The 15,409-nt window shown below is 53.1% G+C and overlaps 1 protein-coding gene across 8 annotated transcripts in view; it reads right to left on the bottom strand.

Moving 5' to 3' along the window:
- Nucleotides 1-8,836: 8,836 nt before the first annotated feature.
- The window catches only part of SSH1 (slingshot protein phosphatase 1), a 58,424-nt gene continuing 51,851 nt past the window's right edge, over nt 8,837-15,409 (bottom strand). For 6 of the 8 annotated variants that reach the window (XM_057746166.1, XM_057746165.1, XM_057746168.1 and 3 more), the window contains one exon: nt 9,968-14,567. In XM_057746166.1, coding sequence (XP_057602149.1) covers nt 13,341-14,567 — 1,227 coding nt within the window. In that variant the 3' untranslated portion in view covers nt 9,968-13,340. Of the gene's footprint in view, nt 14,568-15,409 lie in introns of all 8 variants that reach the window. The other 2 variants (XM_057746172.1, XM_057746171.1) reach the window with 2 other exon arrangements.

Here is a 15,409-nt window from a genome sequence, read left to right on the forward strand (position 1 = left end):
AAGGTGCTCACCTTTTCGAGTGGGGGGGGTGGTTCTTCCTTCTTCCTTTCGGACCTTGGAACTAGCGGGTCCTCCCATGGGGAATCGGAGGCTGAGATGGCTCCCGGTGTCCCCTGGGGGGCGCACTGGGGACCATGCGCCTGCAGGGCGGCAGGCACGGTGGAGGCCGGGGGCTCCGCGAGGCACACGCAGCGCACACTCTCCTCCAGACTGCACACAACGGCCCGGACCGGTCCCGTGGGTACCGGGCAGGAGGCCCTGTGGGCGTCTGCGCGGGGCCCGGCCGCTCTGCTGGGGCCACACCCCGTGGGCGGGGCCGCGGGAGGCTACGCCCCGCTCCCACCTGCCCCAGCCCCGCCCCCTGGGCTGCTGAAGCTACCTGGACTCTCATTTGCCAGCCCTGGGAGACTTCTGGACCCCGAGGGGAAGGTGGATAAGGGTTACAGGGCTCCCCCGTTCCCATACTTTGGGAGCTTCAACCCTACATGCTGCTGACATTGTGTCCCCCCCCACCTCTCCTCTCAGGGTGGGGCGGGGAGGTGCCTGGACTTCCCAAACCACAGAACTCAGTGTCCCTGTACTCTCCACTGTCTCTTCCTTCATTCAACAAACAGATCTGGGACTGGGGTCAAGACCCTTCTTCCCACCACTGTGTGCTTTGAGCAAGTGACCACCTCTCTGAGCCTCAGTTTCCTCATCTATAAAATGGGGATAGCGATAATCCTGCTTTCATAGGTTTTTCAAGATTTAATGAGGACAAAAGTAATGTCCGCAGCAAGGGGAGCTCTTATTGTTGATGTTCTCCTCCACCCACCACCGCCCCCCACCCCCCATCCCCAGCCCAGGGAGACCTCTGCCCGTCCTACCCAGAGGCCCAGCCCTGCTGGTTGTATTGGGGTGGGGTAGGGAGAATAGCTAAGGCCAGAGCTGGAACCAGCAAGATATAAGCTCTCCGACCTTGGACAAGACACTGGTCCTCTCTGGGTCTCAGTTTCTCCATCTGTGGAAGACAAGGGCTGTACTGTAAAAAGTGAGAGACAGCAGTGCCCAGTGCATTTATGGAGTGCCAACTGTATGCACCACACTTCGCCTGCTTCCCAGCAACCCTAGGGGGCTGCCAGTGTCATCAACAGCCCCACTGTACAGGAAGGGAGGTTCAGAGAGGTGGGGTGACGTGTCCACAGTCACACAGCTAGGAGTAGGGGTGCTGGGCTTGAAGCCCAGCTCTTCTGTCTGAGCCTGGGCCCCTGGGAAAGCAGGGCTAACTCTGGAGGGGCTTCTGCTCCTCCTCCCCTCCTTCCCAGCCTCCACTAGGAAGTGCACCCTGGAGGAGCGGCTGCCACCCCACCTCCACCAGGCTCAGCACAGAGGCAGGGGCAGGGGTGGTGCTGAGTGTGTCTCCAAATGAGATGGAAAAACAAAGGAGAGTCGGCCTGGGAGGGGAAGGCGCTCAGGAGCCGGCGCTGGCTCTCTGGGGCTGCAGCACAAAGAACTGAAACAAGATTCAGTTCCTTCCGACATCTGAGCACCTACCGTGTGCCTGGCACTGAGTGGGACCCCGGGGTGCAGGTGGGAGAGTAGGAGCCATCCCTGCCCCCAAAGAGTCACGCTCCATCACACAAGCCCTCCATCACATCACTTACTACAGGGAACTCACTGTGTCCCTTCATTCTCACCACCACTGAGCTACGGGCGCTGTGATCATCCCCAAGGGATGTAGCTGAAAAATGAAGCCCAGAGAAGGAAAGTGATTATCCAAGGTCACACAGCTAGTCCATTTTGGAGTTGACATTTGAACCCTTGCAGCCTGACTTTGGACCTGAATTTTCTCTCTACAGTGCTGTTTACTGAGCATCTACTATGTGCAGTCATCAAAGGTCATCTCTGACTCTGCACAGAGGGAAACCTCAGTGAGGTTAGGTAACTGGTCCAAGGTCACACAGCCAGGAAGTGGCAGAGGAATGATATGAACTCAGGCCTGATTTTCCCAAACTTCTCCTGGCCTGAGACGGGAAAAGAAATCAGCTCTACCATTCACTCGTTTATTTGTTTATTCATTCAACAAATATTTATTGAGAACCTACTCTGTCAGGTACAGGCACAGGGTGGACCACAACAAACCTGCCCCAGCCCCTGCCCTCAGGAGGTTCGTGGTCTTGAGCAAGCCCATGGGGCACTAGGACAGAATAGCCATCTCTTCCGGCATTGGGAGGAGAGCAGGTGCTGCCAGGGATGGCTTCCTGGAGTTGGCTCTGGAATTCTGTCTACCTTGGGGCTGGGCCACCTGGCCCCAAAGTCATTTACCTTCTGAGTCTCTTCATCTGAAAAATGGTGAGAACAAAGTCCACCTTGTCCAGTGTGGCTCAAGAAACATCACCTGTTACTGCTAACACCATGGTCCCAACCAAGCCCCCACGGCAGAGCAGAGAAAGTGGGCAGGGGCGGAAGGGCTGTGATGCCACCGAGGTCTAGGCCCTGGGATGGGACAGGCAGAGACTACAGAGACCCAGGGCAAACCAGTGAGAAGAATCCCCAAAGGCCTCAGACAGGGTGTGGCTTCAGGGAGTCTAGGGCCAGGTCTGTGACCTCCGCTGGACCCCTGGGGCATCCAGCAGGCATGAGGTCAGGGCTGGGGGCATGTGATCAGAGGGGAGAAAGGGCCCCTGCAAGGTGCTCAGGAAGCAGCAGAGGGTGGGAGTTTGGGACGGTGGAAGATTTAGGGTTTAGAGCTCTGGTGTTGGCATATCCTGGGTTCAGAACCCATTGGGCACTCATTGTGGGACCTCAGGCAGGGGATGGCACCTCTCAGCCTCTAGTTCCTTCCTCTAGAAAATGTGTTTCTAATACCCATATGGCCAGACGGAATCAGACCATGTTAACAGTTGTCTTAGTTAACAGACGCGGGTACAGCGCCTACCGTGGGTCAGGTGCTGCTCCATGCTCTTCCTGCCTGTGTATTTGTAACGAGAGGTACGCGCTCCTACACCACGAGGGCAGCTCTTGTCACTCCCCCACATCATGTGACTGCGTTACAATGACTGTGTTTTATTTTCGAATCAGGGAAAACAACAATAAGAACCAGGAAAGCGAATTCCGTTTTGGGAGTAGGCCGGGGCCTGGGGCAGCTCTGGGAGCCTGGCTGTGGGCTGGACAGGGATGAGAATTCGGGCCGGCCCAGTCCTGCTGGGGCTGTTCTCCAGGACCTCCCAGAAGAAAACCAACAGTTGGGAACTCTTCTCTATGGGAAATCCGCCTGTCCTGGAAGGCCGACGTGCGTGCGTGCGTGCCTGCATGTAGATGTGAGTCTGTGCACGCATGTGTGCGTGTGGGGAGGTCCGGGCCCTCACCCGTCTGCGGCCCCACTGCCAGCCGCCAGCCCCAGCCGTCTGTTGTGGCAGATGTTTGGCTATGCCATGGCAACGCCAGAACAGGATGTACCTCTGGATTGCAGCAGGGACAAGCCCACGCTCACAGGCCGCCCACACCGTTCCCCTCCCCAAAGGCCTGTTGCAAAGAACCACTTGGGTCCAGGTCGTGGACAAATGGTGTTTGTATCAGGGGAGAGGCAGAGCTAGCATCCTCCAAGGGGTCAGTAGCAGGGGAGGAGGAGGAGGAGGACGCATGTGCACAGCTCAGCTGAGTCCCTCCTTCAGTGAGCTCGCGTTGGCTTCCCTCTGCCCTTCAGAGGATGCTAGGGAAGCAGCGTGGGAAGAGGAGCTGCCGTCAACAGGGCTGGTCTGTGGGCAACCGATCACTGTCTTTCCCATGATTATACCCACTGCTTACAGAGGGACTGCTTTGTGCCGGAACGCGTGCTCAATGCTTCATCTAGCAAATAATATCTACATGCACGGGTCTTCACTGTGTGCTCATGACACAGTGCTAATCTTTATAGTAGTGCTATGAGGTCATTCTTGTTTTTCAAATGAGGAAAAGGGGGCACAGAGAGGTTAAGCCAGTGCTCTGGGTCACAGAGTGCATGAGTTGGGGAGCAAGACCCCGGGCTGTCTTGCTCCAAAGCCCTTGATCAGCGTGGGGATGCTGCCAGGACCGGCGACATAATTTAAAGGGCCCAGGGGGAAATGAAAAGGCCCGACTCTCATTAAAGAATTAAAGACGGTGACAGCAGAGCATCAGACTAATCTCAGGGCCCCAGTAAGTGCAGAGTCCTGTGCAGCTGCCTAGGAAGTGAGGCCCCAAGTGCTCAGAGGGTGGGCAACCAGCAGCCTGGAGGAGCTCACGGACCAGGAGAGTGAGCCCCTGTCTGGCACCCTGAGTCACAGCGATCTGAGCGCCATCTCTGTTCCAGGGGACCCACGTTACCCCATCAGAGGGGAGAAAAGACCCTCCCCCCACCAAATGCGGTGCTGAATTCCCTAGAACCATGAGCCTGGGAGCTTGGAGGGCAAATTTTAGCTCAATTGCAAAGCATCCTTCTATTAAATCTTTACATTTTCCTTTTTTAAGTATGAAAGTAACATAATCCTGTCACAGAGATCTTAGAATAGATAAAAGGAGGGAAAACATCAACCTGGAATCCTACCCATCTAACCTCATTGCTGTTGGCAGGTGGTGTGTTTCCTTCCTGTCTTTTACAGATGGGCTTTCTGTCAGAACTGCCAGGGGTGAAACAGGTGGGCTCCTCTTTGTCTCAAGCACCTGACACATGGCAGGAGCACATGAATGGGCGAGAATGACAGAATGGATAGGTATTACACAGAAGCCTGGTCTGGATGACCTTTCAGATCCTGCTGGACTCTGAAAACTCAGGATTCTTTGCTTCCTGCATAGTAAATGCCTGGTGTTGGCCTGGGGCTCAGTCCAGTGTGCCCTAGCCCAGGGTGCTGGGGCCCCAGTGGTGACTGATTCATGTCCCTGTCCTGGGAGAACATGGTTTAGGCGGTCAAGGGTGTTCCCAAACTTTCTCAGCCTTAATGAATGAAACTTGGGACCCATTTTCACAGCATATTTCACTCATTTACTCTCATCTGATATTTACTGTTTCCTATGCAGTAAGGACATTAAAGGCTGTCTTCTTTGGAGAGAAGATGCTGGGGTAGAAACTGTATAAATCAGCAAAGGAAACTATAAGTAAGACGAAAAGACAACCCTCAGAATGGGAAAAAATATTTGCAAACGAATCAACAGACAAAGGATTAATCTCTAAAATATATAAACAGTTCATCCAGCTCAATATCAAAAAAACAAACAACCCAATCAAAAAATGGGCAGAAGACCTAAATAGGCATTTCTCCAAAGAAGACATACGGATGGCCAAGAGGCACATGAGAAGCTGCTCAACATCACTAATTATTAGAGAAATGCAAATCAAAACGACAATGAGGTATCACCTCACACTGGTTAGAATGGGCATCATCAGAAAATCTACAAACAGTAAATGCTGGAGAGGGTGTGGGAAAAAAGGAACGCTCTTACAGTGCTGGTGGGAATGTAAATTGATACAGCCACTCTGCAAAACAGTATGGAGGTTCCTTGCAAAACTAAAAATAGAACTACCATATGCACCAGCAATCCCACTACTGGGCATATACCCAGAGAACACCATAATTCAAGAAGACACATGCACTCCAGTGTCCATTGCAGCACTATTTACAATAGCCAGGACATGGAAGCAACCTAAATGTCCATCAACAGATGAATGGATAAAGAAGATGTGGTACATACATACAATGGAATATTACTCAGCTGTAAAAAACTATGAAACTGGGACATTTGTAGAGACATGGATGAACCTAGAGACTGTCATACAGAGTGAAGTGAGTCAGAAAGAGAAAAACAATTATTGTATATTAACATATATATGTGGACTACAGAAAAATGGTACAAATCAACCGGTTTGCAAGGCAGAAATAGAGACCCAGATGTAGAGAACAAACATATGGACACCAAGTGGGGAAAGCGGGGAGGGTTGGGGGGGGGGGATGAATTGGGAGATTGGGATACCAAATAGTACACTCTAAATATATGCAGTTTATTGTAAAAAATAAAAAGTTAAAAAAAAAAGTGTATGAATTTGGAATCGGGGACCCTGAGCTTCTGGTCCCTTCCTGGCTGGGTGGCCCTGGTCCAGGTGACCTAACCTCTCTGAGCTTCTACCTCTTCATTTGTTAAACGGTCCCTTCTGCTGTGATGATCAACTCCGCAATATACACATAACATCTGTGAGTAGTAGATGCTCAGTGCAGTTTACTCCCTTCTCCCCTCCCGCCCCTCCTCCTCTCCTGCCAGTACCAATAGTAACAGCCACCACTGACTCAGCAAGTGGTGTGCCAGGCAGAAGAGGTTTGCATACATTATCAGCTAATTCTCAAATTATGGGCCCATGAGGTAGGCAGCATTGTCCTTCACCCGTTGTGATATCTAGTTTCAGAACCGGAGGGAGCTCCGCACCTCCGATCACTTATGGGAGAATCTGCCTTAGCGTCAGATTCCTGCACATCCTCTTCTGTGCTGGGGGCGGGGCGGGGGGGGGGTCTGCTCACGCAAGTGCTGACTTCACTTGCTGAAACAGTTTACAAAAAAAAGGAATTTGGGGCCAAAACGAGGTGGGTCAGATTTCCCAGGGGCTGGAGGCTTCATTTCTGACTCGGATGTTTTCTTGCTGGTACCTACAGGGAAATCGGAGGCAGATTCTGCTTGCTGCTTTCTACTTCTGGGGTGGGGGGCAGCTCCGCGTGGGTTTCAGGTGGGGAAGGAGCAGCACCTCCTGGCTTTACCGCTTTTCAGTTGTAAGTCTTGGGCAAGTGACTTACACTCTGCAGGCCTGATTCTTCCACTGTAAACCGAGGATAACGTCCACAGGGCCTTTTGGAGGATTCAACGGGATTCTTTAAAGTGCTGGGTACGTGGAAGGCTCAGAAGTATAGTTCTGCTCCCTCGTTGAGGGCTCAGGGGTGGGTGGGTGGTGTTTCCTGGGCAGGGCCCACTTTGCGCACCGCTGCTGGACATCTTTGGAAAGGGTCCTCCTACCATGAAGTGAATCCTTCTGAAATGCCACGTTGTCCTCCACGTGGTCCGCCTTTTGGAGCCTCTTCCAAGCATCTGGCCGAGAGGGTCCCCGCCCCCCCACCAGCATGCGGCTCCCCCCCTGCACAACCACGCCCCCTGGAAGTGAGATCTGGGATCACACTCGCCCTCAGGATGGCTACCCTGAGGACGGGATCAGGATCAAGGCAGTTAGTTCTAGGAAGGTTCGCCCAGGACCTGAGTGAAAGAGTATGTGACCATCTGGGAAAACCCACATTCTGGAAGGGCGATGTGGGTGGGTGTTGTCTCCAGAAACCATGTGTGGAATGTGACTGTAACTAGCAAAGGGAGAGCCTACTCAGTTGCATCATATTCTTATTTCAATGGTTTCTAAACGTGGCATCAGAATTCCCAGGGACGCCATGGGAATCATACAGAGTCCTGGGCCCCGTCCTCAGGCTGTGATTCACGTTTGGAGCCCGAAGAGAATTTGTTAGGTGTCCCCAGCCTTGCCTAGGAAGAGCGTCCTGAAGCAGGAGGCTCAGTGGTTCACGTAGGCAAAACCTCTTAGAGAGAGGGCTGCATGACAGCTTGGTGGCACCAACAAGTACAACCACCCCACTCACCTTTTGCTTTGATTTCCTGCTGAATAAGCAATTCCGAACCATAGTTTGGCTTCACGTGTAGATGTTCCTAGGACTCAATATGCTAATTGGCAAAGGAGAGTAATCTGGTTTGCTTGGTGGTTTGTAATACTTGCTGTAAAGTAAAAAACTTTCATGCCAGCTCATCCACCAGTCTCCTGTGAGTCCAGGCGAGAGGCAGAGCAAGTCTAGGTGAACGAAATGAAGTACTTCCTGGACCCACAGGCACTGGTATTTTGTGGTCACGTCAAGGAACTAGTGCCGATCAGCCCTCAGCCATGTGACTCGCCTGTTGGCACCCAAGGTGGCAAAGAGGGAATGTGAGTGCCATGCTCTTGGCCCTGCTGCATGGTTGGATGTACAGAACTCCCAGAAGGCAGGGTTTTCTGTTGGAAGCAGCCTGGCTTGGCTTAGACACCAAAGGAGGAGAGCCACCAAAAGCTCTGACCTGCAGTGGACTGGGACCCGAGCGAGAGAGGAGCCTTTGCTATGCCCGGCGACTGGAATTCCCTGGGGTTCCTGTCTCGGCCGTTAGCCACGATGGGCCCCCACTGTCCCCTCTCCTGTGTGAGCAGCTAAGGTGGTTCTCTCGCGCACACATCTAGCTTCCGAGCTTGTGCAGGAAGAGAGGCCACCCCAAGTCCAAGAACCACCCTGAGTGGGGGGAGACAGGACAGGTTTTTTAAGTATACAAGTGACCACCCACAAGTGGGCCTGCTCTTCCTTACTGGCAAGATCTGGAGGAAAAAAGATGGTTCCTGCAGGAGCGGTTCTTTCTTTGGTCTCAAGTGTCCAGGGGTTCAGCATGGGGCCCAGCACATGGCAAGTGCTCAGTCAGGACCGGCCAGCATGATGGTGAAGCTGATCCGACTCTCCTGGCCAGGGCTGAGAGGCCGCTGCTTTTGTGCATGAGTTCAGAGGTCATCAGACATTTATAAAGAAAAAGTTTATTTTCATCACGAGAAGCACACAGACTACAGTACACACCAACAGAAGTAAAAAAAAAAAAAAAGTGCATTATGCATCTTCTACTGCAAATTCACAGTACAAAACATACTGCCTTTTAAATATATAATATAAAAAAAACAAGAAAAACAATATAATAAAAAAAATCATTGATATCATAATGCAACACACTGAAACTCACTGGCAGCTTCTGAAAAGCAAAGCGCAGCCCATCTTGTGGAGCTCCTGATTTCGGGGGGTGGGGGGGGGCTGCATTTTGTTGCAAAGAGCTCAGGTCACCAACAGAACGGAAAACAGGGTGGCCTAGGTGGTAATAAAAACTCTACTGAATAGGAGTAAAACTGTGTGATCGCGGGAACAGGGGAGGGACTGGGCTGCGGTCCGGGGGGGGGGCCTGGACTGCACCACGCCCTGGCTGGCCAGCAAACCAACCCTGTCCTTTCTTCACTTACTGGCCTGCAGGGACCGCCAGCGCCATTTCGAGTGATGCTCCTGGCCTGGCTGCAGGCAGCCGCGAGGGCGCACAGCAGATCAGCACGAGTACAGGGCGGGCGAGCTCCAGCCCTAACGCCAACCACCACAGACAAGGCAAAGTATCCAATCACAGAAGGCGAGAGCTTAATGGTTGCCCATAAATACACAGTATTTGTAAACTATTATTAAGGCACTCGATTGTAAAACAATAATTACAGTGTCGGGAAGGAGGCAGGGAGCGGCCATCTCCTTGTGCAGCGCAGCCGACAGGAGGGACAGCAGAGGACCGGGGCTCTGGTTCTAAAGATTCCCGCTAAAGAGACGGACACAAGCCAGGGCAGCGGCACCCACCGCGAGAGAAACACGAGGCGGTCGCGTCCAGCCCCACCGAGGGCAGCACCGCACGGCGTCACTCCAGACCGTTCAAGGTGACCCAGTGTGCGTGTACGTGAGGGAGGAGGGACGCACGTGATGCTGATTCAAGTGACAGACACATATATCCAAATATACATACTGGTGCAGAGTGAACTCACAGGTATTCAACTGCAGAGCAGACAATAAAAAGACAGTAAAAGACCGAGGAGCTGAGCACGGGGGTTCGTCAGTACCTGCACGTGGCGTGCCGTGTCGGGAAGACGCTGGGGGTGGGGCAGGAGCAGGAGGCCCTGCGCCACGCTGTCCACATGTCACCCATCTCCTGCCTGCCTGGCTCCCCTGCTGGAGGTGAAAGGGTGGCCCTCACTGTGTGTGGGTCCGGGGAAGCCCTGCTGGGTGGCAAAGCCAGAGCAGGGTTGAGGGAAACGTGTCCTGGCATCAAGCGTTTCCAGCCAACAGACAGCGAGTTGCTCGTCAGACCCCTTGGGTGGGTTACTCACGTGCTCTCGACTAAAGGACAGCGTCTCCTCTCACTCGGCAGCAGGGGCCCCACCGGCCTCCTGGGACGGGGCCTGCGTGCACCGCTGACGTACAGGGTTGTCCCAACGATGTGAATTCTATGGCCGCTTTGGCTCCATCCCAGGCATCCTCTGGGCTTATCCAAGAGGGAAAAGGCTTTAGAAAGGGCTGGAATGCTTTGTAGCTGGAGAGGGTGGGGTGGAGCAGAAAGGAGTTGGACCGAGTAGTCTGCTCGCCTGATGCGCCAGGTGCCCCCACCCAGCAGAGAGCTGCCTGGCAGCCAGGAGGTTGGCACTCGTGCCCACCCTGAGACCAAGGAGGCAGGGGAGCCCGAGGGCAAGAACCTTGTGCTCAATAAGTTCATGCAGTGATGCACACTGCTCCAAGGCCCTGAAGTAGCTACGAGACAAAGACATGGAAATCGGCAAGGTCAAGTTCTGATCAGAGGGCAGCATGGTTTCCCCTCTCTCTGTGACCACTTCCCCTCTTCGATTCAACAGGACGCGACAAGAAGACCTCCCTGTGTTAATGCAAGAGGAAGACCTAGACAAGTTCGCTCTAACTTTGGCATGCCATGTGAATGAGAGTGAAAGTGAGGGAAAGGCGAGGTGGAAGAGGAAGTGCGGCCGAACTCACAGGGTATCGGGCTGATTTAGAAAATTTCTGTTCTCGCCTAGTTCGACAAAGGCATTCCAAGAAGATGGCAGTCATCAAAGTCAATGACTTTCACAGCATCAACCCTTACCGCTCACATTTGGAATTTCCCCCATCTGCTAAGCTTACAAAGCATTGGTCAAGATGTGGCATAGCTTATGATGCAAGCTTTCTTTTCAGAGACCAGTATGAGTATGTCTTTGCCAAGGTGTCCCCAAGCCTGGTACAATCTCTTGTCTTGTTAGTATACAACATTTAAAATAGCAATCTGCCACATGTTTATATGCCACTGATCTGGGTCTCAGAGCAAAACCTTCATACTCTTCTCCAGGCTAGCGTGTTATCCATCAAGAAAGCTTCACTTTGCTCTGATGATGGGGACCTGGTCCTGGTCTGTTTAGATGCTGATAGACTAGCTTCTGACAATGAATGCACAACTTTGCCAAACGCCAACGACCCAATGGTATCCCTAATCCTCCTCCCGCCCTTTAACTGGATAAGAAAAATTATGGCTTTCAAAATTAAGGTCTTCAAATATATATCATACCCAGTCAAGGTTTAAAAAACCAACATAAGCCTGTCATCATCAAATCTAAAGGATTATTTTGACACAAGAACTGATCTACCACATGAAATTTAATTTGGCAAAACACCGAACCTGATATATATTTTTGAGACTGCGCTCTTGTTGGCTGAGAGAGAGGAGGAAACCCAACTGGGTTTTCCGCAATAAGTGGATCATCACCTTTTAAGGTGATTGCAATTCACAGAGGTGGGAAAACAAATTCCTGCAGGGTAAAATAACACCAACTTTAAAAAAAAAATAAGGCAGGAAAAGTTTCCGGAGAGAGGGTTTTGGCAAAAAAACTACCCACTAGTTAAAACACAGACTAGCCTTGTTCCTAAAGACCCTGCCTGGGCTACTCTTGGGGGTCCCCGTTCTGACTGTTAAGATAGAGACTCATTTACCCACTTTCAAAATTTGGCCGGCCCTTGAAGGATTTCTCGTTTCACTGAAATAATCTGGTAGGCCCATATGAGGGCAAGCTACACCTGTGGGAAAGCTCCAGCCAGCAGGGCCGCTCCATGTGCACAGCAGCCCCTGCCGCCCTTCCCAGGAGAGGTGCTGGGGCTGGGCTGGCAAGGACTGGGTGGGGAGGAGGGAAGCATTTGGCCTGAGGTGTCAAAGAGGCACGGAGGCCTTCCAACTCAACCAGTTTCTTCCTGGAAGGCCTTGGGCAGCCCTGTGTTATCAAGTAAACCCAGGGCTCAGCAGAGGTTTTCTATAAAGGGCCTAATTGTAAAGTAGCTTAGGCTTTGCAGGCTACACGGTCTCTGTTGCCTATTTGTTAATTTTTTGATAACCCCTTAAAAATGTAAAAAACAATCTTAGCTCACGGGGCCATATATACACCATGGTTTGCGGACCCCTGAATTAAACCTAACCAACCTCTTCTCTCTCTCCAAAATATTTTAACATCCTGTCTTGCCAGCCAACATCAGAGGAGTCCCTCCACTCAAGATCCTTAGAGGGACTATCCCCAGAGCCAAGTAAGACCGTGCGCCGTCCTGCCTGCTGCAAAGAGCCACAGAAAGCAGTGTTCTCACTGCAGGAAGGGGAGACTTTAAACATCTGCAAAGCTTTCCACCAGTCCCACTTCTCAGAGAAGCTGCTACTGAGTTGTTCCTTGAGAGTGACTGAGCTTTTCTCATTGCTGAAATCTCCTTTTCCTCCCCAAACATGAGTACATGTGACCTAATGAACCTGACTGCCGGGGCTCCTGGCAGGGCAAGCCATGTCTCAGGACCCCTGGCTCCACCAGACACTCGAGTGTCTTCAAAACCTCAACAGGACCGCACTGGGTTCCGCAGCAGGTAAGACTCAACGATACTTTGTGGGTCCTTCTCCCCAGATGGGGGATAATTGAAGACTGACCTTTAGCAACAACTGACGACCCCAAAAACATTTCCCCTCACCTCACCCCAGGGCTGGCCAGACACACATCACTCAACTGTGACAACACGCCAGGACAGGGAAGTCAACTGCTCAGAGGACCTCCACCCACCCTGGAGCTGGTCTGACAACAGCACTTGTGCCTTCATGTCACTTTAACTAGCAGTGTTTGGTGCACGTGACTTAAAAGTCTTAATGCTTTTTGGGGTCCTGACAACAACAGCAACAAAAAGTTCTCTTTTGGAAAAACCTTTTCTGACACAGCATTTTTCCCCGGGATGAGCCTTGGTCATTATCAGATTTTTAAAAGTAAAAAAGCACAGCAGGATCAGAGGTAGGACTTCTACTGCCATCCATGAGTTTTCCCATGAGGGCCTGAAGGAGCGAGGACATGCGCCATGGTGGTGATGCCAACACCACAGCTCTTCTTTTGCAGGCTGTGCATGGAGGATTTTTGATGTGTGGGCTTCTCTGTATATTTGCTCTTCTTCAAACATGAGTCTTCTTGGAAACACCCGATCTGGGGTCAGAGTCTACTGGCCGACAGCTGCTGGTTCTCCCAGGCCACAAAACCGACGCTCTCCTTTCTTCTTGTGCTGTATGTTAGGTGTTTTTGTTTCTTCTTCTCCCCTCCTTTGCAGCAAGAGGGAAGGAAAAGTGAGGACAACGCCAACTGTTTAAAGGAAATCAAGACGGAAGGAGTGGACCAAAATCCACAGTGAAACTAAGGGAGGGGTCACAGAAGTCCCAACGCAGCCACAGGCGGGTCAGCTTCTGCTCATCCACGAAGGGCTTTTCAAGTTTTCTGGGGCAGATTTCCCTGACGGTTTAGAGGTTGCAGCTGGGGTCCTGGGGGCCGCCAGGGGCTCATGCAAAAAGGAAGACTCACTCAACCTGGCATCCTGGGAGTCGGCCACGGTGGACACGTCGGCCTCGCTGGCCAGGTCCTCCGTCGAGAAGTTGAGGCTCCCGAGCTTGGCAAGGGAGTGCGAGCGCTTGAGCGGGGACGAGACGGTGAGGCCCGCCAGCCGGAGCCGCGTCTCGATCTCCTGCGTGCGCTGCTTCACCAGCCCGGGTTTCCCGCGGACGCTGTGGATGCTGTCGCTGCTCGAGCTCCGGGTCAGGTTTGAGCTCATGGAGGATGAGGTGGGGGTGTAGCAGATGGTCTTCAGGAAGTCTTTTGAGAAGTGACTGGTGTGGTCTGGGCGGCAGAGGAAGGGCAGGGGGCTCTTCAGGGGGGCTCCTTCCGACGGAGGGGGCCCGGCCTCAGGCTTCTCGTTGTCCCGGGCTTGGCCGGGCAGAGCCGGGTCCTGGTTCTCCTCAGGGATGCTGGCCTCCAGCCTGCCGGTGGGGCTGTCCCTGCAGGGGGCCGCCGGGTCAGCGGGCGTGCCCTTCAGCCTTTCGAGCTCTTTGGTGTGCTTGCGGACCAAGCCCGCCTTCTGCAGCTGGATGATGGATTCCTGGTGCTGCATCAAGTAGCTGTTGGGTGTCGGTTTCTCGGCTTCTTTACTGAACAGGAGCCGCAGGTCCTTGGCCGGCTTCAGATCCTTCTTGGGTGGAGAGTCGTCCTTTGCTACTTCCATGCTGGGAGGGTTCTTATCACAGTGAGAATTCTTCAAAAGGAGGGACTTTGGTAGGACTTTGTGAGTCTCTCTGGAAGGTTCTAAAAGAATGGCTGGTAGCTCTGGGGCAGCCCCAACCTCAGGGCCACCAGTGTCTGGCCTCCTCAAGCCTGCTGGTGGCAGGAAAGGGGGGGTTTCGGCTGAGCCAGAGGCCAGTTTCTCCAAAGCTCGAGACCTGCTGGCCACGTGGGCCATGGGGGATGACGTGAGGTGGGGCAGGAAGGTGGGCTGGGTGCAGATGGCAGGAGCACCGGGGTTCTTGCATCGCTCCCCGAAGGCCTCAGGAGTCCCGCTGGCTGCCGGGTACATGCAGTCAGCGCAGGATTTGTAGGAAGGCTTCACTTTGTTAAGGATCCCAAAGATCGCATCATGCTGAAAGGGACAAGAACATCGTGAGGCTGCAATACAAGCCGAAGCCCAAAAAACACAAGGAGGGCGGGTGGCAGGGCTGGGGCAGGCACCGGGCCGGCAGTGCTCTCACTTCAGCTGGTGTGGGAAGAGACTTCTCAGCACCCACCTGGCCGTGACTAATGCAGGTTAGCGATGAGTTACAGACACTAAATCGAACCTCCCGGAAGCCACGAGCCCACAATCCTGGGCAAACCTTTGGCCAAAAGGCCAGGAGCAGGGCCTCCAGGGGCCTCCCTCCTCAACCAGACCTCCACCACCGACACCAAATGACCCTTTCCAGTGCCCTGGTCTCGTCTGGAAACTAGAGTGACTGCCCTCACGGCATCGTGAGGATGAGTGAAATAACATTTCTGGCACAGTAACTGTGTCTCCCTTTCAGAAACGCGCTGGAGGCTGCAGCCTGAAGACGGAATGCTTCCTGTCTGGCACAACAGAGCGTGGCTCCAAGGAACCACCATCTAACTGTGGTCCTCACGGAGAGGAGGCAAAGGGCAAAACAGCCTGGAAAAGACTAATACAGACCCAAATGTGGGTGCCCACGGCCCCAATGAAGGAGCCAGGTGGAGGTGGGTTTCCTACAGCAACGGAAAGCATCTTTGCACCACTTTCCAAGAAACCCTCTGCCTCTGGTCATTGGGGGTCTACGTGAACTCAACGTGGGCCTCTCCATCCCGCCCTCCTGCTGATGGGCAGGGCAACCCCTCACTCCCTCACGTGCCCACCGACAGGCACCAGGACTGCTCTTCTGGGCTAAGACCCAGTTAAGAATTGCAGAAGTGGATGCAAGAGAGGGACTCTCTCCT

The sequence above is a fragment of the Hippopotamus amphibius genome, chromosome 8, assembly GCF_030028045.1.
Source record: "Hippopotamus amphibius kiboko isolate mHipAmp2 chromosome 8, mHipAmp2.hap2, whole genome shotgun sequence".
In the NCBI taxonomy this organism is placed as follows: Eukaryota; Metazoa; Chordata; class Mammalia; order Artiodactyla; family Hippopotamidae; genus Hippopotamus; species Hippopotamus amphibius.